Below are 26,387 nucleotides of genomic sequence, written 5' to 3' on the forward strand. Positions count from 1 at the left end.
TTCCCCCATTGCGAATTTCGCAGAGTTTCGAATCTCACTTTTTTACTACCGTCTCATTCTTCTAGCTCAATCTTTCTCGTATTACTTTGCAAGACGATTCTATGCAGTCTACACATCTTTCCAGCCCAAGTCGTTCTTCGATGCTGTGCGAATGAGAGAGTTGGGAAGCGTCTCTCTCTTCCTCACCTGCTGCACTACTTTGTATGCTCCTCTACCGGCTCCGATCAAGGTCCAGCTTCACAACTATCCTCCCACGTCTAGCCCGGCAGTCAATCCAGCTCTCCCTATTGCTTCCCCGACCCTTCCTTCCTCTTCATCTCCCTTCGTCAATTGCTCCTCTCACAACCACCTGCCAGAGCTCCGCTTCACTACAGACGTCTAGAATGCGAGCTTTCGACCTCGGAGAGCTTGGATCGGAATGGAGAGTCAGAGAAGAACAGGGGATCGCTGTCTTTCAACAATCGATCGAACAGAGCCCGAACGACGATAGAGATTATAGGTGAGCCAGGGTTGCTCTCTCAGAGTCTTCACGATGCTGATAGGGCTCGCTACGTAGGCTTATCACGTTGCGAAATGGCTTGACCGCGATGTTGATTTCAGACCCCGCTTCAGACAAAGGTGAGTCTTGATTATCTTACCACTCTCGTATGTGACACTGACGATGATCTGGACTGTAGCGGCGGCGAGTCTGAGCGTGCAAATCGGACACTTGTCGGATCCGGACGACTTGCCCGGACTTGCGCATTTCTGCGAGCACAGTACGTCCTCTCCTCTTTGACTGCGGTGTTACCACGCTCATCCTCCACCTTTTGCTGTAACAGTGCTTTTCCTCGGAACCGAAAAGGTGAGCTGATCTTCATTCGAATCCGGCTTTACCGTACTCAGCTCTCATCCTTTGCGCAGTTCCCGGACGAAGCGGAATACAAGACGTATCTGTCAAGGAACTCTGGCTCATCCAATGCGTTCACATCAATGGACGAGACGAATTACTACTTCGACGTTTCGCCATCGGCCCTACCAGGCGCTCTAGCTCGACACGCCCAATTCTTCACAAGCCCTCTGTTCTCGCCCTCTTGCACCGAACGAGAGCTCAACGCCGTCGACAGCGAGTTCAGGAGGAATCTGCAACTCGACGTTAGGAGGTTGTTTCAGTTGGGAAAGGCGACGACTTCCTCGAATCACGCTTATCGAAAGTTCGGAACGGGATCGAAAGAATCGCTCGGGGTGAAAGATGTGAGGGATCGACTCTTGAAATGGTACGCCGAACATTACTCGGCAAATCTGATGAAGCTCGTCGTTGTCGGTAATCGTGAGTGTTTTCCCTCACTCCCGTTTCGCAGAATTGACGCTGATTGGCTGATGTGTCGACTTCCACCGCTAGAATCGCTCGACGAGTTGACTGACATCGTCCTTCGAGAGTACTCCGATATCCCAAACTCGAACCGCCAACGACCTGAATTCCCTTCGTCTCCCATCACTCCCGATCAAGCTTCGACAGAAGTATCGTATAGAACGGTCAAAGATACCCCTCAACTCCGAGTAGAGTTTCCTCTGCCAGATCTCAAGTCGAAATGGCAAACAAAGGTGAGCCGCTGTTTGAATCGTCGTCAAACCGATCAAGCTTCCTTTGCTAATATTTCGTCGCAACGTCGAAGCCTGGTCAATACGTCTCTCACTTCATCGGCCATGAAGGCGCAGGATCGATCCTAGCAGAGCTGAAGGACCGAGGATGGGCAACCAGTCTCTCCTCCGGATGCTCGAACGGCTCGGCTGGTTTCGACTTCTTGCGGATCAACATCAACATGACCGCGACTGGTCTCAGTAAGTCCTTTTCTCTTGACCTGGGTTAGACTCGTACTGATACCGCGGATCAATGACAGAGAACTACGAGCAAATCCTGTCGATCGTTTACGAATACCTTGCCTTATTACGATCTTCTCCACCTTTGAAATGGTCATGGGAAGAGTCGTCTCAACTCGGACGAATCGGATGGAGGTTCAAGGAGAAAGGGCAACCTCAATCTACGGCTCGAAATCTCGCTAGCTCTCTCTCGACTTCTCGTTATCCTCCTGCGAAAGCTTTGATCGCACCCTGGTTCGCGGACGAATGGAACGAGAAAGAGATCAGAGAAGTTCTCGATTGTCTCAAACCCGAGAAGGGAAGGGTGTTCGTTGGTTCGAGAGATCCTATCGAAGGTCGAGGATTCTGGAAAGAGAAGGAAAAGGTTTGTGTCGAGCTCTCAATGTTCAAGGCTGAGCTGACCGACATCGATGAGCAACAGTGGTACGGTACCGAGTATGATATCTCGCCTCTCAACGTCGAAGACTTAGTCAAGCCAATCGATCCTCCAGCAAACCTCGCGTTGCCTGAACCCAACCCTTTCGTTCCTTCGAAGCTCGATCTCCTGACTGAAACCCCTGCACCTGAACCTTCGAAGCGACCGATCCTCGCCCACAAGTCGGCTAATTCGCGCTTGTTCTTCAAACGAGACGACACGTGGTGCATTCCTCGAGCTTCAATCTTCTTCCTCTTCAAGACGTGAGTTGAATCTCGTTCACCCTGTCATTCCGAGATTCTCACATCTGAAAACACTCTTATGCGATCAGACCGCAAGCCGATCTCTCGCCACGACACGCCGTCCTCACGCAGCTGTTCACGACTCTCGTTGAAGAATCGCTCGCCAAATCCACTTACGATGCATCACTCGCCGGTCTCTCCTTCTCGATCGGATCAGAACCTAAAGGTATCACTCTCATGGTTTCCGGATACACCGAGAAGATGTCTCTCCTCGTCGAAGTAGTCCTCGACCGAATGCTCGATTTCAAGGTTGAAGAAAAGCTATTCGACCTAGTTCACGATCGACTCACTCGGGCTTACAAGAACGTCAAGCTGAACAAGTATGTGCTCTACTCATTCTCCTTTGACAAGCTCGAGCTGAACCTGATTCTCAATGGCGCAGTCCTTCGTCTACCGCTGATTCTCACCTTCGACAAATTACTCGGCAGACTTGGTGGTCGTACGACGAGCGACTCGATGCGCTGTCTGGCTTGACAATGGACGACGTCAGGCAACACCGCTCCATCCTCCTCAAACAGCTCGAAATTGACGGTCTCATCCATGGTAATTTTACTCGTCAGGTAAGTCCTCCAACCTCGCGACGTCTTGCTTTGACGAGATTTACCGACTCGGTGTGGAATCTCACAGGATGCTATCGATATTCTCACCCTCGCCGAGACGAAGCTCTCCGTTTCTACCCCGAGCTCAGAGGAGAATGACTACCATCGATCTCTCCTTCTACCTGCTGGCTCGAATTTGGTCTTCCGCCCGCAAGTACCGTCGGAAGAGAACGTCAATAGTGCCATCTCGGTCTACTACCAAGTCGGACCGACTACGGACCACGAATTGATGGCGAAACTCTCGCTCTTCTCGCAAATCGCCAAAGTACCAGTTTTCTCGACAGTAAGTTCTGACTTCTCGATTTTCGCAGCGTATAATCAAGCTGACATGTTGCTTGTGCAGCTACGAACCAAGGAGCAGCTCGGATACATCGTTCACAGCGCTCTCTGGGAGCTCAACTCGTTAGCTGGTTTCCGCGTTATCGTTCAGAGCGAGCGGATCGCCGAGTATCTCGAAGAACGAGTTGAAGCTCTGTGGGAAAGCTTTGGAGCTACACTCGCGGAGATGGACGAGGCGGACTTCGAGAAAGAGGAGGAGAGTCTCGCATCAAAGCTGGAGGAGAAACCGAAGAGCTTGGCCGGAGAGTAAGTCGAGCTGATCGAATCTTTCTCTGTGCATCAACGCTTATCTCCGCTCTTCACTTTGTCAGGTCTACGAGATATTGGAACGAAGTGGAGTCTGGAGAGTTCGATTTTGAACAACGTTCGCCCGTCTATTCTTTCACTTCATCAGCGCGCTTTACTGACTCTAGCGCATGTCGATCCTCTAGGTACTCGAAAAGCTGGGCTTATTCGCAAGATCGGCAAACCTGAACTCATCTCCTTCTTCGACACCTACATCAATCCTTCATCGAATACCCGAGCCAAACTTTCTATTCTCATGCGATCTCAGCGACTACAGCCGGCCGCACTCGAAGGGCTTCGAAGTCTTATCTCCGTTGAGGTACCGAATCTCGAGGAAGAAATCGCAACCTTCGTCGAATCGAAGCCAACTCTGTCGCAAGTTTCGGAATTCGTCCAAACGAAATCGATTGGCGGCAATGTCAAGGTCAAGGAAGAGCTGGATAGATTACACGAACCTTTCGAGTTGAAGGAGGGACTTCGGGAACTCAAAGAGGATGAGATCGCTCGATTCAGAGCTGGACTCGAACGAGCGCCCGGACCTCGACCTGTGAGCGACTTTGCAGAAGATTTGAGGCAATCTGCTCACTTGTAGAATTTTGTCTATCTATCTTGAGGGAGTATTCGTGTACTCTTCTTCATCGGATGAAGCCTCGAGAGATGAGTCGACATCGAGGTCTTCCTCCGCGCCATACTTGTTGCGTCTGAAGGCTCCGAAGGCAGCCGCAGTTTCGACGAAACGAATCTTTGCGTGAGAGAAGGAAGAGAAGAAAGGAGCGGATCAGTTTCAGGTTTCGTTCGGGTGAAGATGTGGACCCACTCGATTCATTCCCATTTCATAACGCGTGCCCGCATCTCGACCCCTTACAGTCCAGTCCGTTCAGGTCCTGATGACCGTCAAAGCTTCCGGCCACCACGGAAGATCATAGCTCCCGAGACTAACCTTTGCCTTTGCATGATTGTCGACGAACGTCCGACGGAGGATCCACACTCGATTCCTGAACCCAATCTGTCGCAGCGTCGAAGAGCATCTATCCACGAGAGCGTCAGAGTGCTGTCAGCGTCCGGTTCCCGAAGACGGAAGTGTCGAAAGAGACTCACTGTTCAGCTAATCCAAGCACATCGTCTGGCGTGACGTCGGCGCGCTGTGAAAGGATGTGTAGTGTCCTCATTTCGACGAGGGGAGCGAAACATGCTGTGAGGTGAGCCTGTTGGCCGCGAAAAGCTCGGTCAGTTTCGACCCTTCGAAGGTGGTTGTCTTCGCGAACTTACTAGATCGAACTGCTCGCCTAGATGTAGCACGAAATCCTTGATAGCCCTTGAACCGTTCGTCAAGACCTCAACCGCATCGACGTCGATCAAAACTCCCGACAACTCGAACTTCCTCAAATTCTTGCCAACGCTTTCTGTCAGACTTTGTACAAAGTCCTGCGAGACAGTCGGCCACTCCCTTATTCCTCCAGTCGAGGCTCCGGAGTAGTACAATGTGAAAGCGGTGAGTTGTCGAGTGTGTTGTAGGAGAGTCTCGAGGGACGGGAAGAATCGATTCAGGGTCGGATGCAGGGGACCAGGATGAGTGAGTTTCAGGGATTTGAGCTGCGAGAGGGAAGGTGCCGCGAGGGTGTAGAAGCTAGGATCGAGGTTGCAGGCTTCGAGCGCCAGATTGGCAAGGTGCGGAAGGTGAGGAAGGAGATTGAGAAGCGGTGCGCCTGTTAGCTTTGAGCAACCTGCGAGACCGAGGGATCGGAGGCGACTGTTGGATAGGTGAGGGACGATCGAAGAGATTATGCGATCGTTGATGACGGTACTCTCGCGACAAAGAATGCTGAGTTCTTCTAGCTTGAGATTGTCGTTCCGTTTCTGTCGGGCGAGGAAGTCTGGAAGGACGCCAGCGACATTGCGGTCGGGGAGAATGAGGGAAAGGGATCGCAGGGGAGGTAGGTTGACGAGGTGCGAAGCATCCCAGCTTCCAGGCGAAAGGTTTGTGGAAGCATTAAGCTCGAACGTATGCAGTCGAGGAAGGGTGACGATCGTTTCAAAGACGCTGTAGATGCGATCATGAGCTCAATCGTTCGAAAGGAAGCAGTCAGCGACTTACTCGGTGAGAGCGCCTTTTCGCGTCCAAACCAACTCTTCTATATTCTCGCAATTCTTCAACATCTTGTTCGCCAATTCCTCCATCGCCCTTCGCTCTTTGACGACATTCGACAGTGGGTAGACCCGTACTTCGAGTCGCCGGACGAGTCGAGCCAGTCGAGGTGTGGAGGCGAGAGTTTCGAACAGTTTCGCCGCGATAGCCTGTAAGGGACGAGGGCATTGAGCTCTGCGAGACTCAAGGAATGGATTCGGACATACAAGATCTCGACCAAAGAGCCTGATCCACCGGTAGAGAAGCTGTTGTCCGATGACCCTCCATTCCCGAGAAACGAGGCAGATGGTGTACAGGTCTTGACGCCGCACAAGAGGGCTCAGGATGTCGGGAAGTAGCTCCGGTGGCAGGTCCGAAAGCGAGGTCGGCATGTCGTGGTTAGAGGTCAAAAGAAGAATTCGAAAGTTGAGGGATATTCCGGTCGACGGGCAAGAGTGAGAAAGAATAGGGTCCCGGATTGAGAGCTGATCTGAACGGTACAGAGCGCCTACGAACGAGCACGGCGTGATCCGAGAAAAGTCTCGCGCAAAACCATCGGTTTTCTTTTTTCGTTTCGTCCGTCGTCTCTTCGCGTTCGCTTCGACCAGAGTGACGGAGATGAAAGCACGGTCGAGGTATATTGATGCATTAATCCAGTAGATGCTGTAGGATACAAAACAGAGAGGAACTTCAGATGCAAAACTTTCTATATTTTCTTTTTCGCCTTCGAGACGTCGACGGTTCCAGCCGCTCGATAGTGGTCAGTCGTCACTCTAGTATGACCATTTTTCAAATCGATCCCACCATCGTCTGCGGAAGAAGGACCGAGTCAGCCAAGAGGAAACAGAAAGACAGCGTAATCTCCTAACCGAGATCGCGAACTCACGGTGTACAGCTGTAACCATCGTTCGAGTTGAAATCCTTTTGACGCTCACACTCGCACTTGCCAGATTCTCGGAAGGCCTCGTTCGATGGGCAAGCAGTGTAAGGATTGTGACTGAGGCAAGCGGGACATCAGTCTCGTTGTTCTGCGACGCTCAAGACGCAAACTCGATTACGCGGAGGAACTCACCGGTAACTGATTGGATCCAGGTGAATGATTTTGTCTTTCGGTAGGAAGAGTGCCACTGCTAGCGAGTGAACGGGTGCATCTCCCCAACGCTGTGCAATCCTCGCGAAGAAGTTCAGTAACAGTAAAAAAATGGATGATGGAAGCAAGCTCACCTCGTAGAAGAAACCTCCTTTCTTGTCGAGGAAGTTGAAGTAATCCATATACGGTTTTGACCTCAACCAGGTCAAGCTCGCGATTTCAAAGTTGCTCCAGAAATGACAATTGTTCCATTCCCCATCCATCAATCCTTTACTCTGATCGTCGACGAGGAATCCGACCGCATTATCCGGATGAATGTGTTCGGGATGGAGTTTAGCGAATTCTCGAGTTGCGTCCCAGAGAGTTTCGACAGTTCGACGGTATTCGTAGAGCGAGATCGTGAAGCCGTATACCTTCTCGTTCGCTTGCATCTGTATACATAGGCGGGGTCAGTCAAAATCTGAGAAATAGATGGAAGGGAGACGTACAAAGAGGAAAGGATCGAAATCGATGTCGCAGAAGAATTCGACGCCCTGCACGTTCGAACGAGGTCAGCTCGATGTCCAAGAAGGCGACTGTTTCGGTAACGAACAGGTTCGACCCTCCAGTAGTAATCGAATTGATCCAGAACGTCTTGCTGGAAGAAAAAGCCGGAGTTGAACCTAGGGAAGTTTGCAAAAGGTCTGTCAGGGGCACTCTAGCATTCTGAACGTCTTCAGTCCAGAGCTTTACCTGCACATATGTCGATAACTTTCACTTCCTCCATCTGCTTACGGATGGAATTAGTACCCAGATCGAGCAAATATTTTTGTACGAAAATGAAAACTGACAAATAACGTTCTCATTGACCATCTTCTGTCTCTCTTCCGCCGCATACGTCTGATTGATCCATTCCGGGTAGCTCCAGTGCTCTTTCGGAATGACATGGAAGTAGACCTGACTCCGCGTGATCGATTTGACGCCGTCAATGAATTCTTTATCGAATGGTTCGTCGTTCATGAACACCCTAGAGGCGTGATACGGACAGATTGAGTCAGTACTGAACTGAATCAATTGTGGAAGAGGACAGAGAGCTCACCAAGGGTATCCCCATCGTCGGTTCCCTCTCATTTCGACACTTCGCATCGAGTCCCTCATTGATTCCCGTTCGTTGTTCCTCACTAGAGCGACGAAAGCGGCATTCCCTCGTTTGTAACTGGATGCAAGGGAAATCTGTCAGCTCTAGCAGTCATCACGCATGATTGCCTCTTGCGAGAGAGTCCTCGAAACGCGAGAATGACGAAGCTCATCTCGAAAGGCCTTCGACTCACGGGTTCAGTGCGGCAGGGTAGACGTCTGGAGGCATCAGGTATCCTGTTTTTTCGTCCTTGACGAACTCTGGCTCGATAAGTCCCTCGTTCCATTTCCCGGTCCCGAACCTTGTCACTCCGTTCTCGCCTCCTTTCCCTCTCCAGCCCTTCATCCAAGCGTATTCTCCTATCCGACTACCTCTCGGTGAGTCTAAGGTCGAGCCATGGGAAGTTGTAGAATTCGAATGGTTGAATGAGAAAGTCAAGATGACGAAGAAGAGGACTCCTGAACCGATCCATACGAGCAGTCTCACCGTACGAGGACTCAGTTGATCTAGGAATGGTAGTTTCGGTGAATTCGAGGGAGAGTGAGACGAGGAGAACGTTGGGAGATGAGATCGCAAGTTTGATAAAGAGATGTGAGGTGCGTGATTTCCTCCTGGCCGTGAATGGTGTGGATCCGACGTGGTCGGTAGTGGTGCGTACGACATGCCTTCGATGTGAGAGGTGGAAGAAGAAAGAGGAGGAAATGCGCGCAGTCCCGAAAAGATGATTCATACGCAGCTGTTAAAACAATCTGTACTGTGCGAGAACGTGGATATTTGCAGAGAAAACGCTACTGTACAGCTACCACTAAACAATCAAACGAGTAGATCAGAGGGGTAAAGTCGAAGAAAAGTCTAAGATAAATTGGGAAAGAAATCGATACAAATGAAGTGGAAAAGTTGGTTCGATCTACAAGAAGCAAGAAATGATATGATTCCGGGAGAGTTGCGGCAAGAACGACGAGAGAGTGAGGAGAGTGGAAAACCATTTTGAAGAGTCGTGAGAAGAGGGACAGGGTAAACGAAAGACATGGGTGAGAGTAAAACGAGGGAAGAAGGATCAGAGTGTCCTTGAACAGGTAGAGAGAGACGTAAAGAAACACATTAGAGGAAGTAGAAACAGTTGTGAAGCCGCCGGAGTGGAGAAACCAAACCAGTCGGGAGCGAGGGGAGAATCGAGTCGGAGGATGGGGTAAAAACGTCTAGTGATAAGGTCTTGCGCCTGGTGGAAGGGTATAGCCTCCTCCGTTTCTCGTATCTGGAAGACGGAACTCGAACTCTTCGGGGTTGGCAAGATCATTCGTTGCCGAGGAATTCGAAGTGTGATGAGGTTCGTATTGATGTGAAGCGTTCGTCGACATTGGGTCGTAACCTCCATTCGATGTTGAGCCGGGAGCGGACGAGTCGTACGGGTCGTAAGGATTCGAATAGCCGTAAGGCGCCGTTTGAGGAGGAGGGGGAGGTTGATACTGATCAAATTGTGAAGACGAGATCGAGGATTGCTGTTGCTGATGACCAGGATTATGAGAGTAAGGATACTGTTGTTGAGGGTGACCGTGCAAGTCGGCAGAGTAAGGGTTTGTCGGTGATGAAGGGTACTTGTCGAGGGATCTGTCGTAACTTCCTTCGTTCGTCGGACTAACTTCATCATAGTGTCCTCCTTCGACTCCTGTATTCCTCACGTCGGCGCCTTGCGTTTGTAGCATGAAAGGTTCGACAAGTGGTGCTCGACCATCGGCGTTGCGGAACTCGCTTGAAGCGAGTTGAGCTTGACGGTATTCTTCTTCCCTTTTCTTGTTCCGCCGTCTGATGAACCACCACGCGACGAGTCCGAGTATCACCGCTAGTACGACACCTCCGACGACTGCGCCGACGATAGCTCCTATTGGCGTAGACGAGCCCGAATTTGAACTCGTAGGTCGGTTGCAAGTTGGAAGATTCAACGCCGAAACCATGTCGGGTCCGACGGCTGACGATCTGCCCTTTGAGTCGGTTACGAGTACTGCAATGTCGAGGAGATTGACTGTCAACACTGGCAGTATCTTCTGAAGAAGGAGGCACTCACGATTGAAAGTTTGGCGCACTCCGACCACATTTCTCATTTTGAAGCTCTTCTTGGTCACTCCCGTCAAGTTTCCATACAATCCACTCGTACCGGCGAGTACAGACACAGTATATGGTGCTTTTCCACCTTTGATGCTGATGTCGAGTTCGTCGCAAGGGTCGTCGAGAGGACTCGTCGTGAAGGAAATGGGCGCAGGAGAGTCGGCGATAGGAGTGCAATTGGTGAGAGAAGATTGCGCGATGGTATCTGTCGAGCAGGAGAAGCATAAGGTGCAATACTGAGGCGCGAGGCGAAATAAACTCACAACCAGCGACTGCTCCTCCGCTGTTATTCGCCGAATCCGACATTGCGAGAGTGAGATGAGTTCCCTACCAAAGAGTGCCGAACGTGTTAATAATCATCTCTTGAACGCCCGATACTCGGTGGGAGACTTACGACTGGATAATCAGCTTGCCAAGTGAACCGTTGACTGACTTCGTCTGTCGGAAGTCGCATCGTCAAAGGCTGTTTTCCCGCGATCGATCAGCTTCGTTTCGCTCATGATCGGAAAGACAAGCTTCACTTACGGGATAGCCTATGGGGAACGCGGTAAAGTAGAGGGGAGCTACGACTTGGCGAGCCGATAATGTGTTAACGGTCGTGATGATTTGAACTCCGTTACATTGCGGAATGTCGAGGAGAGAATCATTGTAGGTCCCCCAGAAGAACGAGATCGCAGGTTGCTCCGGAGCCAACAAGTCGCTGTCACCGTCGCTCGCTCGAACCTGTGAAAGTCGACAAGAGTTTGTTCATCAGTTTCGCCCACTTTGATCTTCGATCTTGAACAAACGCGTGATCGCGCAGTCCCAAAAGAGAGAATACTGACCGAAGATATCAGGCAACAGGTTGTCAAGGCGAGAGTCGACCGCGATAGTCGAGACAACCTCATCAGAGAAGAAGGAGAGGAGGAGAAAGATTGCTTCGGCTGTGGATCGAGAGGGCGGTCTTGCTTGCTTGCGAAGTGAATGTGCGCTGACTTCTGTACTGCTTGTTGGAAAGTCGAGTTGGTGTTGTGAGAGAGGCTCTCGGATTTCTTCCTTTCGGATTTCTCGGACGGCATCGAAGCAAGTCTTTTCGTCGCGTCCGTTACAGTATTGTACCTCGTGTAATCTCCCGAATACTGTACGTTACGCTAAAATCTTATGTACACTTTCGATCGTTTTTCCCATTTCTTTCCCCTCAACGTCCCTTGCACCGAGCTCGTCGGAATTTCCGAATGCGCTCGCGGCTTACCTTCTTCACATCACTTTCCCTTCCCTCTCTCTCTCGCTTTCAACCTTGAGCTTGGTCGTGAGCTCAGATGCTCTGTACTTCGATGAACTGTTCCATGCATTCGTGGTGATCTGCAAATGCGCTTGTTATTATGATCGTGCTCCTTCAGGAGGCTGGTTTTCGTCGATCCAATGGTCACAAAAACTCCTCCTTTTCGAGGCTTCAGGTGTGCTCGACTCTCTTCTCCTTCTTACTCTAACCTCCTCGACCTTCGAATGACGGCGCTCGGATTCTGGGAGCTCGTGGTACTCGTCTTTCGATGTATCGTCGACGAGTTTTGCGACTTTTACGCGAGTCGCAAAAGTTCTTCTCCTACTTGGTCACTGTGCGCTCTTTTCCACTCTCTTTCGTCACTGACACTGACTAATCGGGTGATCACAGATGGAACCAGCCATTCACGCTGCTCCCCCTCGAGATTGTCGCCAAAATCGTCGAATCGCTCCCAAAATGTGACCAAATCGACCCGAAGGAGTCATCACTCGCTCTCCAACGGACGCTCGCTTCCTGTAGTCGGTCTTCAAGAGCGTTGTATCGATACTCTCAGCGAGAACTCCTGCGGCGACCGTACTGGACTCAAAACCTCGCTGGATGTGAGCGAATGCTTCTCGACTCTCCTCATTTTCTCGACCACATTGAACGCATCACCATCGATTTACGGGACGACGACGCGGTATTATCGTTCGAATCTCGTGCCGCCGCGAGGATAGTCTCCATGATGTCCAGTTCAAGGTTGAGGTCGTTAGGGTTGATGAACGTGAAGGGAGTCGGAGCACACGACCTATCGGCGATACCTCGTAAGCCTGTTCTTCCACATTCGCTCGCTTGGGCGCCGGACTGAGTTCATTCATGCGATAGACCTCGAGCGACTTCACTGCCACGCGATGAACTCCCCTGTCTACTCATGGCACAGCGCCACTCCGCTCGCAAACTTGACCTGCCTTTCTCTTTCCGCGATCCACCTTCCTCACCCAATCGGAGATTCGATCCCGGTCTCTGAGCTATACACGCCCACAATGCTACCCAACCTGGAGGCGATCGAAATCGACGAATGTTGCATCCGGATCGTCTCGAAGCTCAACTCATTCGAGAATCTCCGCTATCTCGCCCTCCGATGTTCTTGCACTCGTTGCATTCCCAATCTCCGACTATACGAAACCCTCCTTCATCCCTTAGAACTTTTCGAGCTCAACACCCACCCTTACTTCCTCAAGTTTTTCCGGAATTACTCGAGCCTACTCCCTCGCTTCAAACGGCTTCGTGTCTCGTCAGAGTACCTGAGGTTCCGATCATCGAAAACCGACATCGCAATCCTCGAAGTTCTCATCGAAGGTTTACGTCGCGACGACTCTTCTCCACTCCAAGACCTCATCCATCTATATCTTCCAAAGTATTGGCTCGAGTATGATTCGGAAGAGGTTCAAGGCTATTGCGCCGAGTTAATCGAGTTGGCAAAGTCGAAAGGAGTCCGAGTCGATTTCGACGTCGCAGATGAAGGGACGAGAATGAATCGAGCCGCGAGAGCAGCTTGTTTCGTCTCGGACTTCTGGTCGACTGTCGATAGACTCAAGGCTCGAGAGAAGCTCGAAGCGAGATAGCCTCGTCTACTACCTCTTTCAAGTTGTCCAAGCTTATTTTCATGTCTTTCCATCTGACACTGTGCTTACATACTTTCTGCTGCTGTTACTTATCTCCTGCATCTTCGATCTTACTGTTATCTCTAGCTTGAACATCGAGTCTCTTTCGCATTCGCTCAAGCTGGCGGACTGAGGATTACGCGAAGATCCAGAGCGCAACGACAAATATGGTGCGAAGTGCAGAGTGAAGGACACTCGAGGCTAAAGACAATGTCGCGAACCGATTCAGATGACGGGAGGACAAGTGGATTGCGGAACAGAACAACAAGACAACGAAAAACTTCTCGAAACTATACACAAACCAACACAGAGGGGTCATTCCACCGTTCACTTTTTCGCTCCCTCGAGGAATTTGATCAACCCTTGTGCGATCTTTTCAACCTTTTCAGCGTCTCTCCTGATCCTCTTGCTTTGTTCCTCCAACAACTCTTTCACTTTGCCAGTAACTCCGACCAGATTCTTGCTAAAGAGTAATTCCTTCTTGTCCTCATCAGGCGTCGAGGGAGGAGGAAGAGTGAGGAGGACCGATTCGACGTTCTCTCGAGCGAGATGGAAAGCGTTCAAAGCGGTTTCACGTCCAGATTGAACGGTTCGAGCTTTCGCACGACCTTGTTGTTGCAGCGAGGCGAGAGTGCATTCGGCGAGATGAGTTTCGAGAGCGGCGATTCGAGTCGTGAGGTACAACGAAGTGAGGAGTTTTGAAGCTTGAGAGATCGTCGTTGGCGGTAACATCTTTTCGACGGGAGTTCCAGTCGAGGCGGGAGTAGAAGTGGAGAGACGTTGAGCAAAGTCGAGAGCAGACTGTTGTACTGATTGAGCTGAGGGGAGATCTGAAGCGGTGCGGGCGAGGAAAGTTTCGAGCGATACGAGCGTCGAGATAACCGCACGAGAAGTCGAGGGAGGAAGCGAGGTGGGAGAGGTAGAAGAAACGAGTGAGACGAGGTGCGAAAGTTCGGGTTGACTAGGGGATGAAGGAGAGGAGATGTCTGGGGTCGAAGGAGGATGAGAACGGGACCAGAACCCGAAGAAGGAGGAAGACGGCGTGACATGTTTTTTCTCCTCAGGCGAAGGTTGTACGAGTGCAGCGGTTCCTCCTCCTACATCGTTGCGCAGGACGGGAGCCAATCCCCTGACGAACCAATCTTGAGCTCTCTCCGACTCGAATTTCCCTTCTTCTGTTCCTTTACCCCATAACTCTGCGATCCTAGCTCCTAGCTCTCCCAACTTCCTACTCGCGAGTATCTTTTCCCTCTGTTCCCACTCGACGAGCTTCTTGCCTTGTTTCGTCGAGATATCGGTCGTGGGACTTTGAGCGAGCGCGAGGTAAATCCTCTCCCATCCTTCCCTCGCCTGTTCTAGTTTGATCCTGCCTCCGATTCGCTCCCTCAACCCGGCAAGACGTTCCTCCAACTCGACAGCGGCTCGATCGACGCCACCTTTCTCGATTTGTCGTTCCCAATCTCCAGGTTCGAGTAACGAGATTCCCCTCTCTTGAGCTTTCCTCAACGCGAATACGAGGTACTGCTCGGCCATCAACCATCCACTGTCCGCTACCGGTGTTCCTCTACTCGCCATCGACTGCTCCTGTCCAATCATCCTTGGTCCGACTGGCGCGAATTTTGAAGTTGTGACTGAATGCGAAGCTGAAGCTGAGAGGGGACTTGCGGCCGATCCAGATGCCCAGTTCATCGATATCCAAGCACCTCTGACTGCTGCTCTCGCGAGTAATCCGAGCCTAGGATCGGTTCCTCCTCCATTTCCGAGATGTTTCCCACTCCAACCTTGTCCCGTCTCTTCGAGCCATTCCTCTGAATCGTCGACTTCACCCGATTTCGGTAGTGCGAGTGCTGAATGTTCTACGTAGAGGTGTACACCGACGAGAGACGTGAGAGCGAGAGTGACGACCCCGACAGATGAATAAACCGAGTAGCGGAACAAGGTCGAGAAGAAGGACGCCGTGTGGAGTAGAGGAGAGGCATAATCTTCTACGGGTAGATTCGTTGGTGGTAGAGGGGCTAGACGTTCTTGTTCCGTTGATCGAGGAGGAGGTTGAGGTGGAGAGGGAGAAGGAGTCGGAGTGGTGAAAGTTGGGGCTCGTTCGAGTAGGCGAGGACCCGAGTGAAGTGTTCGTACTCTCGTGAGCCCTCCAATTCGAGTTCTCAACATGTTGAGCGAGATTTAGATGAAGAATTTGATGAAAGTCTTTCCAAACTTTTTTCACTCATCTTTCTCAATCGCTACTCACGCTGACGCCTCGAAACACCAGGAGGGAAGCAAGAGTGAAAAGACCAGACGCTTATAAACGCAGCTAGTCCGATAACATGGTCGCTCCTACGAGCAATTCCGCTTCAGAACGCAAACAATCCATCTTGCCTCTCTTCCCCCTCCTCGCCTCTCACGATCAAACTACTCGACTAGACGCCTCGTACAACCTACTCAACTCTCTACCGCTCCCGACTCCCCCGCCGAATGATGCCGATACTCCTTACGCCCTCAAACGTCTTCTTGCTGGATTGGCATCCTCGAACGAATCAGCTCGTCAGGGATTCGCAGTAGCTCTCACTCAACTATTGGCGACTCTACCGGACGAACAGGCGAGCAAGGTTTTACCCCAATTTGAGGAATCGACAACGAGCAGGACCGGAATTGATGCAAGGGAAGAAAGAGACTTGTTGTTCGCCAAACTCGTCGGTTCACACGCTTTGATTCGATCGGGAATCTTGGTGAGACCGACTGGATCGACGAGTAATGGAGGAGAAAGCTGGAAGGAGGTAGTTCAAGGCCTCGTGACGCTCGGAAACAAGAAGAGTTGGATCAGAGAGCCGAGTTACTGGGTCATCTGTCAAGCCATCGAATCCCTCGTACAAGCCGAGGAGTCGGAGTGGAAAGAGGAGACGATCAAGTGGACAGTACAGCGACTGGTAAACGATGCCAGGGAGAAGGCGAAGGGTTGGAGTCCAGAGAAAATCGCGGTTGTCTTGACTCTCCAAGCTCACGGCGTCGTAAGTCTCGCAATCTCGAGTTCTGTATCAGGTGAATAGCATGGACTGACGTAATGGGCACCGCTTTCTCGTAGGACACCGACTTCAAATCGATTCTTTCCCCTACTTTCCCCTCCGGCTCGCTTCTCTCCCGTTCTTCCCTCCCTTCTCTCGGTCAAGCCCTCAGAGGTGCCCTTCAATCGGGTTCCAACCCTTTCGAAGCTAGCGGAAGCAGCAGCAAGACTCCTCGACAAGGTTCGAACGCCGTCAAGACCTCGAAGAACGGTGCCGCTCCCGCTCCGGGCCAAAACCCCCATTTCGCATGGAACTTGATCCTCGAGAGTTATTTCCCTCGCGATGGTCAAGCGGGAAGCTCCACCGAGGATCGAGCTAGTTGGGCAGATTTCTGGAAAGTTTGCGTCGATGGTAAGTCAAGCTTTCTTCCCTCAAATTGTGGGATGTACTCAGCAGCTCACGACGAGTCGCACTTTCTTCTCTTATAGACTCTCTATTCGGATCACCTTCGCTCCCGCTCAAGGCGCTCGGATTCAGTCTCGTTCAATCGACTCTTCCTCTCCTCCCTCCTTCCCAAGTCACGACTTTGTTCGGCCCTTCGACATTACGAGTCTTCGCAAATCACCTCCGCAAATCGTCTTCTCACGGTAACGACGAGAAAACCTTGTCTCGAGTCGCAGAAAAACTCGCCCACAACCTCTTACCGACTTACCTCACTTCTCACCCTGAAGCGACTCTGCCCCTCCTCAAGGCTTTGACTCTGCCGCCGAACAGTCATCCCGGTGCTTTCGAAAACAAGTTTCTCGAGAAACTCGTTGCGAAGTTACCTTTGAACGGAGTCAAAGGATGGGTCAATTACCTTCAACACACTCTCTTCTTGTCCCCTCCTGAAGCTCTCATTTCCGCTCCTACGACGGTCACGAAGACTACGGCGGACGAGGAAGAAGATGTCGAGATGCAAGAAGAGGAGGACGCGAAGAGTTTGGAAGCCTCGAAGGAGAAGAGGATCTTGGCCGTTCGAACTTGGAGTTTGGATCAGTTGTTGCACGTCGCGAGGAACGGTGGAGTCGTCAAAGACGAAGAGGTGTTAAGGAACCTCGTGGAATTCTTAGCCGTCGTCGGTTGGTTCGATGTAAAGAAGGAATTGGATAGTGGAGCTGTAAGTCTGACGAGTCTTATTCTGCTCCTTTGTTGGAGCGTCTACTGATCTCGTGAGATCGTTTCGTATCTAGCGCTCCTACGTTGCCGACCCTCAGCTTTCCACCGCTCAACGACAAGCTGCCGAATCTCGATTCTTCTCCGTTCTTACCGCACTCCTCACCGCCTCTACCTCGACTACTGCTGCCGACAAGACTGCTCAAAGCGGTTCTGTTTGGTTGTCTCGCGCTTTCGCCACTCTCGAGAACCTCAAGAAAGATGCGAAGCACTTCTCGATCGCCGCCGAGTCGACTGCGAACGAGGATGACGAGGACGACGAAGAGGAGCTCGAGGACCTCAAGAAACGCTCGAGGGAGATGTACGAATTACTTGGCAAAGCAGTCGGAAAGAAGGAAAAGGCGAAGGAGGAGGAAGAGCAACGAAGGAAACACGCGAGGAGCTTGATCGAAGGTGTCTTGCTGGTTGAATGGGAGGAGAAGGGAGAAGCTTACGAAGTACTCGAGGTAAGTTTCTCATCGGATTGGAGCGGTAATGCGACTGGAGAGCTGACTTTCCTTTGGGTCGACACAGCAACTTTGCGACGTCCTTCCCTTATTGTTCTCTACCCTTCTCGCCGCCTACAAATCCGAGGAAGATCCTTCGATGGAGGACGATGATTCCGAGGCTGAACTACCCGAACCCACTACGGTTCTGATTTCGCTCCTCCTCTCGCTACTTCAACGTTCTTCAGCATTCGTCAAAGCTGTCGCCTCCGAAGTCATCGAAGGCTTCGCAGGAGAAATGGGTGAACAAGCCGTCGGACTTCTACTCGAAACGATCGCTCCTGTTCCCGAAGAGACTGAATTAGAGGCTGAAGGAGAAGATGCAGAGGGATCTGAGGCGGTCTCCGGTAACAAGAAGGGGAAGGAAACTGCAAACGCAGAGGACTCGGAAGAGGAGGGAAGTGACGACGATGAAGATTCTGACGACGAGGAAGTCGACGAGAAGTTCCGAGAGGAGTTGCTCAAGGCCCTCGAAGCCGGTGGATTGGCGCCCCTCAACGACCACGATGGAGATGATGACGACGATGAGGAAGAGAGTGAGGAGGAATTGTTGGACGATGAGGCGATGATGGAACTCGATGACAAGCTGGCCGATATTTTCCGTGCGAACGGCGGAGGTAGGAAGAGCAAGAAACGTGAGTCAATTCTTGACACTTTCTCTTGTCATTCACATTGAGGCTGACATCTCTCCACCGAACCTCGCAGGTGATCGCACGGACGATCTTCACTACCGACTCCGTCTCCTCGACCTCCTCGAAGTTCTCGCTCGCAAACGGCCTTCTTCGCCCCTCCTCGTCCCGACCTTTGTCCCTCTCCTCAACCTTGCCCGCTCGACCTCTCCCCTCGAGATCGAACTGCGCAACAAGGCTTCCAAGCTCGTTCGATACCTCGTTCAACCTCGCAAGTCGGCCGACTCGATCTCCCCTCCTTCTCCTGATTCTGCCCTCGAAGCCCTCGAAGAACTACACGCGCTCGCTCAAGGAGTCGAAATCTCCGAATTTGCGCCCATCATCGCCCAAACTTCGATCGCTCTCGTCAAAGCCGCCCTCGCTTCACCGTCGGCCGATGCCTCAACTTCGACCGCCGTTTCAACCCTCTTCGCCAACTCGTTTGAACAATACCTCGGAACGAAGAACGCGAGGACGAAGGTTCAACCGCTTTTGACGAACGAATTCTGCAAACGTGCTCCCGCTGCGGCATGGGGCATGTTCGATCGAATCGTCTCGTTGGCCAAGGGAGAGGTAGAAGGAGACAAGAAAGCTACGGTCAACGCTTTCCGAAGGATGCAAGCCTTTGAGGCTGCACAGAACCTCCTCGTCAGTTACACCAATCTCGTAAGCGTCACTCGTCGTTTGTCTCGAGCGGTATCACCATGCTGACTGTTCTCGCGAGTGTAGAAAACCCCCGAGTCGACTGCCGCTGTACTCGCCGGAGTTCCCGCCTACCAATCCGCCCTTCACGATGCTCTTTCGACATCGCTCACTTCTGCGCCTTCCGCCGCCACTTTCGACGCCGCTCGATTGAAGCAACTCGTCAAGAACGCTCTCTCTGCGGCTCGAATGACCGTTCAACTCTCTTCTCAAGCTCAAGCCGCCAAAGCGTGGTCGGTATCAGAATGGATCTCGCTCCTCGATGCCGCGAAGAGTAACGAGAGGTTCAAGGGTGCCGTCGCGGTTCAGACTCTCATCAAGCAACTCGTCAGTGTCCTCGGTGGATCAATCGTCGAAGAAGGAGGAAAGAAGGAGAAGAAGAAGGACAAGAAACGAAAGGCTACTGAAGACGTCGCATCTTCCGAATCAAAGGGAAAGAAGGCCAAGCCTGAGGTTGAAGAGGAGGAGACTGGAATGAACGAAGTTGAAGTCGAGGTAGAGATGGATGAAGAGGAAGTAGCTCCTGCAGGAGGAAAGGGAACTCCGAGTAAAAAAGAGAAGAAGGATAAGAAGAAACGGAGACGGAGCGAAGGCAAGGCTTAGAGCTACGTAGCCGTCTGATTCTCTATGTAATCTTCCTCTCGCAATCTTGCATTTCTCATCGTCGTCGTCGGACTTGCCACGGAGAGAAGGAACGTGCTTTTCTATCGCTTTCTCAACTCCTTTCCCTTTTCCGTTCATCTTCCCGGCAGCGAGATTCCTCTAGAATGCATAGCTCGACAAACGACGGGTCACGGAAATCAGACACTGGAAATCTTGACTTTCACGCGCACGCGAGTTGACTTCCCTCTCTCCCTCTCTCTTCTCACCACTTCTCGCTAGCCGCCTTCGGTGAGCTTTCGGTGGCAGACAAGATACTCAAGAGATGTCTGAGACTATTCAGGTGAGTCTCTGATCCCTCTGACAGCTTACCGGATAACTCAAATCGCTTAATCAACTAGCGCGATTTCATCTCTCATCTCCCACCCGAGTTACTCGCCGATATCTTCGACCATGCTTACAAGGACTCCGAACCCCCTCGCAGTCCGATTAGTCGCGTCTTCCTTTCTTTCCAGCGACAAGCGCTCTTCCGCCGAGTTCAAATTTCCTCCCTCTCTCAACTCGAGCAGTTGATCCAGGCCTACGAAAACAACGGAGGGTTGGGAAGGATGGTGAAAGTACTCGAGGTGGAGAACGTCGATACTGGAGGAGGAGCCCTCAGAAACGATCGTCAGATGAAATCTTTCTTCGCAACTCTTGTCAACCTCGAACAACTCAAGCTCGGCGCCCAGACGACCTCCCTCATCAATGTCATTCTATCCCTCCGTATCGCCCACTCGTCTCTTCTTCGTCTCGAAACTCTCAAGATCGAAATCCCCCCTGAATGGAAGAAACCTTTCGATTCGAAACTCTATCGCTCGCTCGATGAATACCCTTCCCTTTCCCGCCTCGAGTTTTCGACTGCCGCATCCCAGCTCTTCGCCTGTAACCCGAGGGGAGGGAAGAAACTCTTCAAGATCAACGAACTCGTCCTCAGAGGAGTCTGGGCCGATAATCCGAGAACTCTTTCTTTCGTTCAAAACTTCCCCAACCTCTCCTCTCTTACTCTCGACACTTTGGAGGACAACACTCCCAGCTTCACGAACCTCGTCGCTATCCTCCCAGCCACTCTCACTTCCCTCACTCTTCGCACCCGCTGTTTCTACGACGAATATTCGCATCCCTGCGATCAACACTTCCCTCGTTTCGTCAACCTCGAACACCTCTACCTCAGCCGTGGAACGTTCTCTCAAGATCTCATCAAACCTCTCAAGGACTTGGCTAAGCTCAAAACTCTCGGATTCGGGAAAGGAGCGTTCCTCAGTTGTTCAAGACTCGAAGAGATGATCATCGGTCCGAATCGACTCCCTTCGCTCGGAAAGGTCGTCTTCGATCAAGTCCAAGGCAAAGTTGGATGGAGGATTAACGAGGATTCCGATGGCTACACGCTTCATCCCGATCATGAACAAGATCCTTTGCACGTCGGTCCCGGTTGGATCATCCCTCGTTGGGATGAGGCGAATGACTTCGCAGAGAAGGCCGTCGTCAATCTCATCTCGCGCATTCGTCAATCAGGGATCAAGGTTGAAGGGACGACTATCGAGTCCATTGAGATCGGGGAGGAGCTCAACAAGGAGAGTTTCGACTGCATGTTCGCTCATGCAGTGGACGGAAATTGGGAGGAGTTCAGGGAGGTCTACGGAGATGAAATGACGGACGACTTGCTCCTTGACGAGGCCGGCTACTACGATTACGGCGGATGCCCGTGCGGCGAGTCTCACGGATATCTTCATTTCTGAGCGAGTCGAAATTCTCTGTGTTGTGTCTTTTGTTATCTGTTTTGGTTTGCAACGTACTCTAGATCCCTCGCCTCACGCCAGAAGTACTCAAGAGATACAGGAAGACGAACGAATCGAGGGATAGAATCGTGGTCCCTTGAATCGCGCTGCTTTGACTTCATCGTTTTCCCACTTAGTACTCTGAACCTCTACCTTCCGTCCAGTTCCTGCCCTTGCCGAGTTGTGCTAGTAGGTTGGGTTGGATCTGAAGAACGGGAACTGCGACGTTCTACTTTGTGAAAGGCTTGCGATGTAGGGCGATTATGCGAGGAACGGTGTGGAAGCCGATCTGATCCTGCTCCAGTGCTTATGCGTTCTTCGGGTGAATCGTAGTGATTGAGGGAAATGGAGAAAGTTGAGAGAGACGAGTTTCATCTAACAACCATTCTCTTCGAAACACACTCGCTCGCAAGGTTCATCGAAGGTCATCAGAGCGCTGAATAGGCTTATGTCTTCACTGCTCGCGATCCTCCTCGTCGCAAAGTCAAGTCTCGGACCGCATCTAGTTTACGGATATCCTTCAACTCCCCACCCTGTCCCTCGCACGACCAAGCCCCTGTACCACTCGACTAGGAGACAACAGGCTCGATATCAGCTATATGAGGATTTGAACGGAGAATCGAGCTCGTCAGAGGACTCATCGGATGGAGAGGATGAGGATGGGCCTGACAGGGAAAACGTGAGTTGTTCCCTTCACGAGCTGCGATGTGCATGCTGACATCGACCGACCCGATCATTACCCAGTATCTAGGATTTCCGGACGACGTCTTGTCGAGTTTGCTGAGTCCGAATCGAGAATTGTGCGATCAACCTTTCGAACTCGTCGTCGACCAGTACGCTTTCGTTGGACATCCAGTCTGGCTAGGAGACGAAGATACTCCTAGGGAGAAGCCGCCGCCGTCACCGAAAGCAAGTCGAAGCGAGGATGAGAACGGCGATAGTGAGGGAGAAAACGAAGAGGATGAAGAGGGCGACTTTGGACGGAGAGGGAGGAGTCGGAAACCTCGATACAGCGTCGATTTGAACTCGCTCGTACTCGAAGACGAACTACCGATGCCCGGCTCGACTGCTTTAAGAGATCAAACTATCGGTCCTCCTCAAACCCGCAACGCTTCCGCGCCTCCTCGCCCTCTTCTCGTCGACCAGCCTGCTCCTTCTTCTCCTATCAGTCCCTTACCCCTCGCACGTAGTCACTCATCGGCCTCGACCCTCCTCCCTCTCTCCTCGATCGCGTCGTCGCAACACTCGCACAATTCACTTCACGGTTCAGGTCGCCTCATCTCGTTCAACTTTGTCTGTGTGATCGATACTCCGCCCGACAGTCATCTCAGTAGTCACCTCGAAGGGTACTACAAGGACGTCATCGTTCCCGTCACGGCAAACATCAAGGCTGTCGAGAAGAAGGATATTTGGCTCGGGAAAGAAGTCGCAAAGTTAAGAAGAGCTCGCGAGGCAGCGATCGAGAAAGGTAAGTGACGAGAGGAGTTACGAGACTGGCACACGCTGACTCACTTGCTCGTGATATGCCGTCTCGTCTTACTTGCACAGAGATGGCCCACGACGAGTTTCTCGACACGCTACCCGCCCGATCTCCTCTCGCCGCCGCGATCAGTCAGCTCTACCTCACCTTGAAACGTAACGAACTCGCCGAGGTCAACCTCGGAGGTCTTCCCGTTCAAGTCTTACTTCGAGGAGAACTACCGATCGAAGACGAAGGCGATTTGGACGAACGTGACCGTGACGACTACCTCCTACATGGTGCCGACGGTCATCATTCTCGCTCAAGGAGTCCCTCACCTGGTGGCGACACAGGTTACGCCGTCGGAAAACAGATGGCGGCGCCGCTCTTTTCGAGAATGCGAAAGAGACCAAGAGCAAAGTTCTACCCCTGGCAATCTCTCTTACTGCTCGAAGACGCGAAACATCTACAGAAGGATCTGCTCGAAGGTTCCGTGCTCGAGAGGTTCCTGGACATCTGTCGTCCCACTCTTTCGTGAGATGACACCCAATTTTATTATATCTTGCTGCTTGACACTGACCCTCTCCCGAGCTCCCGTATAGTTTCGCCGAATACGGACATTTGCTCGATATAGACGCCGATGACGGACTGCTCGAAGACCTTGTCGATCATCTCGTTCACTGGAGGAAAGCGAAAGTGATCGATTTGGTTTCGGTTCGAGGCTCCTATGCTCTGAACCCGGAATTCGAGCGTCCACTGTGAATCCTGATGTCTGTCTCCTCAATCACCCCGAGCTGACGGTTGAGCTTGACCAGAATCGGCAAACTGTCAATTGCGTTCGCCTCGACTTTCCCGGCTCTCCCTCCTCTTCCCGCCCTCCTCTCTCAACTCTCTCTCGGCGAACCCTTCTCGAACATCATTCCTTCGATCTCTCAACGAAGTACCTACATCCGAGCTCTTATCTGGCTCCTTCGACATTCGGTCATCGAGAAACAACGAACTTACGTTCGAGTGGTCGCTTCGGAACAAATCAAGCAGGAGACAGCTCTTCGATGGAGTGGCAAGCTACGGAAGAGTAGCGATGCTGGGCTGAGTCGAGACGAAGCGACGAGTAACGGTAGCGTACTAAGTACGAGCGCAAGCGCAACGTCGGATCACAGTTTGACGGGACTCCAACAACAACGCGGTGGAGGGATCAGTGAAGCGTTCTACCCGCGGTCTCGACAGACGAGCGTACGAGCCGAGTTGGACGACACGAAAGGAATGGAGATCAAATTGAGTGGAACCGCGGTCGGAAGTCCAAACGCGAATGGCGAATCGTTATTATCGAGAAGCGCATCGAGCGTATTGAGCGGGAGGGCACTCAGGATGGGAAGTAAGAAGGCACCGACGAGTTTAGGGAGTGGAAGTGGGAAAGTAAGGCCTTCGACGGTATCGGATCATTCGGAAGATCCAAGAGACGAGAAAGGCGGGAATGGACCTAGCGTGATTGTCGAACCGGGAAGACCTTCGATGTATGAGAGTAGGTGGTTGAGCGAGATGTGCCGAGGGAAGGATGCTGCTACCGTCGATCGATTCGAGAAATGGTGAGCCACTCCTCAAACTGATTCTCCTTGTCTGTGCACTGACGATTCCTCGCTCGCCTTCTAGCGTCCGGATGTTCAACGGACGACATCACCTCGACGAGATTCGATACCGAGCTCAACTTTCTCGCAAACACCTCTCCTCGCTACTCTCGACTTTCGAAGAACACCTCATTCTATTCACTCATTCGTGATTCTATTCTCAGTTCTTCCATTCTACCTTCAACACGGTTCTCCCAACCCCTTCACTCTTCCCTTTCCCGGTTCCTTCGCCCCACACGCTTTCGACCTTTCCACCTCTCTTTTCAACCCTCCTTCTGAACTCCAACTCGCCTCCTCCGACTCCAAAGTAAATCCTCTTACACGCCACTAAGCACAGACTGCCCAGTTTACTCGCCCCTTCGAGCAGATCCAACAAGGAAGGCAAAGAAGGTAACGAGTAGACCGTTTCACTCGTCAAAACGATATCGAATCCCTCCTCCCCCTTCTCTCTTAATCCCTCACTCATGCCGGACCAATCCCCTTCGGAGAATTCGAGATCGATCCCTTCGTGTTCGAGGAGGGCTTCGAACGATTCGAGGAATTCAGGAGTTACGTCGAGTTCGCCGGGACCTTTGAATTGAGGAGCAGCAGGAGTCGCCGATTCTTCTTCGTCGGCATCGGGAGCGGGGATAGAAGCGGCTCGGGTGACGATTACGTGATGGGCGTAGGTGAGGAGGAGGTTCGGTAGAGTGATGAGGCTAAGAACTATTGACGAGAAGGAGGTGTGAGATAGATTTCGAAATGTAAATTCGGGAAATGGGTTATTTACCTTGCTTGTTGTAATCTTGAAGATGGATCCGAGTTCTCTTCTTCGGCTTCTCTCCTTGCGGAGTAGGAGACTGCTGGATCTCGTTCAAGAGCCTCGAGAACAGCGCGCAACTAGGAACTGCCGTGCCGCATCCGACCTATTTTCACTCTTCCGCGGTCAGCTCTTACTGCTTGAAAGCTAGAACAGACCGTCAAGATGGCTCACCTCGAGTATCGATTTCCCTCGAACCTTCTCCACGTCCAAGTCACGGTTCGGCGAGTATCCAGTTTGATCGAAACAATCGACGAGGTCGAAACTGCATTCCCACGTTTTCAATCCTCCCTCGTAAACTCCCTTGACCAGATCCGACGATTCATCGATGAATTGCTCTTCTTCTTTCTGCTTGCCTTTGTCGGTCGAGGCAGAGTCGGGGGATTCATCTTGATTCAAGATTTGAAAACGAGCGTCGAACAGATCTCGTCGAAGGAGGGTGATGGGCTGATCCGGGTGCGAGGAGACGGGCACTTGTACTGGAGTGTAGGACAGCAGAGGGGGCAAGGTAGCGAGCTACAGGACGGGAAAGATGAGCTCGAAAAGATGAAGAATAAAAAGAGAGGTAAAAAGTCGCTTACGAGGTCGCTCAAAGCTACGGTCGCATGAGGGATCGAACTAGTAGATGCAATAGGCTGTTCAGGCTCCTGGGTATCGGTAGCTGCGATGTTGAGGGATGCTAAATCGAGTTGATCATCCAACTCTTCAATTTCCTATGGCCGGGCTTGGGCGTGAGTCGGTCATCGCGAAGGAGGAGTAGAGTGAGAAGGGTAGTTACGAATGCGAAGGAGAATGACATCGTGTCGGGAGTTGGGTTCGAGAGACCCTCCACTTTCGGCGAAAGGTTTTGGATTTGATGACATCCTCTCCTCTCTCTCTTCC

The 26,387-nt window shown here is 51.8% G+C and overlaps 10 protein-coding genes across 10 annotated transcripts; 5 read left to right on the forward strand and 5 right to left on the reverse strand.

Annotated features, from left to right (window-relative positions):
* Positions 1-383: 383 nt before the first annotated feature.
* Positions 384-4,392, forward strand: JCM6883_002774 (uncharacterized protein; the record flags this gene model as incomplete). Its single annotated transcript, XM_076630566.1, has 15 exons — positions 384-499; positions 557-618; positions 678-758; positions 822-844; positions 904-1,309; positions 1,382-1,584; positions 1,656-1,821; positions 1,881-2,224; positions 2,282-2,538; positions 2,607-2,897; positions 2,960-3,137; positions 3,205-3,459; positions 3,520-3,761; positions 3,827-3,879; positions 3,947-4,392. The coding sequence occupies 15 exons, from the start codon at positions 384-386 to the stop codon at positions 4,390-4,392; spliced, it is 3,123 nt and encodes a 1,040-aa protein (XP_076489303.1).
* Positions 4,393-4,404: 12 nt separating this feature from the next.
* Positions 4,405-6,317, reverse strand: JCM6883_002775 (F-box protein; the record flags this gene model as incomplete). The annotated part of the gene is made up of 6 exons (XM_076630567.1): positions 4,405-4,542; positions 4,741-4,828; positions 4,899-5,005; positions 5,070-5,841; positions 5,896-6,095; positions 6,153-6,317. 6 exons carry the CDS (start codon positions 6,315-6,317, stop codon positions 4,405-4,407), a joined length of 1,470 nt encoding a protein of 489 aa, XP_076489304.1.
* A 381-nt stretch (positions 6,318-6,698) lies between these two features.
* On the reverse strand, positions 6,699-8,795 carry JCM6883_002776 (glycosyltransferase family 15 protein; the record flags this gene model as incomplete). Its single annotated transcript, XM_076630568.1, has 10 exons — positions 6,699-6,735; positions 6,812-6,922; positions 6,998-7,086; positions 7,150-7,446; positions 7,504-7,548; positions 7,608-7,677; positions 7,748-7,781; positions 7,846-8,021; positions 8,094-8,210; positions 8,326-8,795. The coding sequence occupies 10 exons, from the start codon at positions 8,793-8,795 to the stop codon at positions 6,699-6,701; spliced, it is 1,446 nt and encodes a 481-aa protein (XP_076489305.1).
* A 536-nt stretch (positions 8,796-9,331) lies between these two features.
* JCM6883_002777 (uncharacterized protein) lies at positions 9,332-11,122 on the reverse strand (the record flags this gene model as incomplete). The annotated part of the gene is made up of 6 exons (XM_076630569.1): positions 9,332-10,131; positions 10,195-10,440; positions 10,499-10,562; positions 10,630-10,698; positions 10,761-10,958; positions 11,060-11,122. The coding sequence occupies 6 exons, from the start codon at positions 11,120-11,122 to the stop codon at positions 9,332-9,334; spliced, it is 1,440 nt and encodes a 479-aa protein (XP_076489306.1).
* A 598-nt stretch (positions 11,123-11,720) lies between these two features.
* Positions 11,721-13,100, forward strand: JCM6883_002778 (uncharacterized protein; the record flags this gene model as incomplete). The annotated part of the gene is made up of 3 exons (XM_076630570.1): positions 11,721-11,830; positions 11,887-12,299; positions 12,361-13,100. The coding sequence occupies 3 exons, from the start codon at positions 11,721-11,723 to the stop codon at positions 13,098-13,100; spliced, it is 1,263 nt and encodes a 420-aa protein (XP_076489307.1).
* Positions 13,101-13,466: 366 nt separating this feature from the next.
* On the reverse strand, positions 13,467-15,305 carry JCM6883_002779 (uncharacterized protein; the record flags this gene model as incomplete). The annotated part of the gene is made up of 1 exon (XM_076630571.1): positions 13,467-15,305. The coding sequence occupies one exon, from the start codon at positions 15,303-15,305 to the stop codon at positions 13,467-13,469; it is 1,839 nt and encodes a 612-aa protein (XP_076489308.1).
* Positions 15,306-15,460: 155 nt separating this feature from the next.
* Positions 15,461-19,808, forward strand: POL5 (DNA-directed DNA polymerase; the record flags this gene model as incomplete). The annotated part of the gene is made up of 7 exons (XM_076630572.1): positions 15,461-16,141; positions 16,216-16,546; positions 16,624-17,294; positions 17,368-17,796; positions 17,864-18,470; positions 18,541-19,169; positions 19,233-19,808. 7 exons carry the CDS (start codon positions 15,461-15,463, stop codon positions 19,806-19,808), a joined length of 3,924 nt encoding a protein of 1,307 aa, XP_076489309.1.
* A 322-nt stretch (positions 19,809-20,130) lies between these two features.
* On the forward strand, positions 20,131-21,583 carry JCM6883_002781 (uncharacterized protein; the record flags this gene model as incomplete). Its single annotated transcript, XM_076630573.1, has 2 exons — positions 20,131-20,148; positions 20,207-21,583. The coding sequence occupies 2 exons, from the start codon at positions 20,131-20,133 to the stop codon at positions 21,581-21,583; spliced, it is 1,395 nt and encodes a 464-aa protein (XP_076489310.1).
* A 487-nt stretch (positions 21,584-22,070) lies between these two features.
* Positions 22,071-24,858, forward strand: NPR3 (Npr3p; the record flags this gene model as incomplete). Its single annotated transcript, XM_076630574.1, has 6 exons — positions 22,071-22,301; positions 22,367-23,090; positions 23,171-23,615; positions 23,684-23,839; positions 23,897-24,667; positions 24,732-24,858. The coding sequence occupies 6 exons, from the start codon at positions 22,071-22,073 to the stop codon at positions 24,856-24,858; spliced, it is 2,454 nt and encodes an 817-aa protein (XP_076489311.1).
* An 8-nt stretch (positions 24,859-24,866) lies between these two features.
* On the reverse strand, positions 24,867-26,304 carry HPM1 (protein-histidine N-methyltransferase; the record flags this gene model as incomplete). The annotated part of the gene is made up of 5 exons (XM_076630575.1): positions 24,867-25,411; positions 25,476-25,611; positions 25,680-26,021; positions 26,087-26,218; positions 26,284-26,304. The coding sequence occupies 5 exons, from the start codon at positions 26,302-26,304 to the stop codon at positions 24,867-24,869; spliced, it is 1,176 nt and encodes a 391-aa protein (XP_076489312.1).
* Between the last annotated feature and the right edge of the window lie 83 nt (positions 26,305-26,387).

This window comes from Sporobolomyces salmoneus, assembly GCF_050403485.1.
Source record: "Sporobolomyces salmoneus JCM6883 DNA, S_salmoneus_JCM6883_v1_ctg11, whole genome shotgun sequence".
Taxonomy (NCBI): Eukaryota; Fungi; Basidiomycota; class Microbotryomycetes; order Sporidiobolales; family Sporidiobolaceae; genus Sporobolomyces; species Sporobolomyces salmoneus.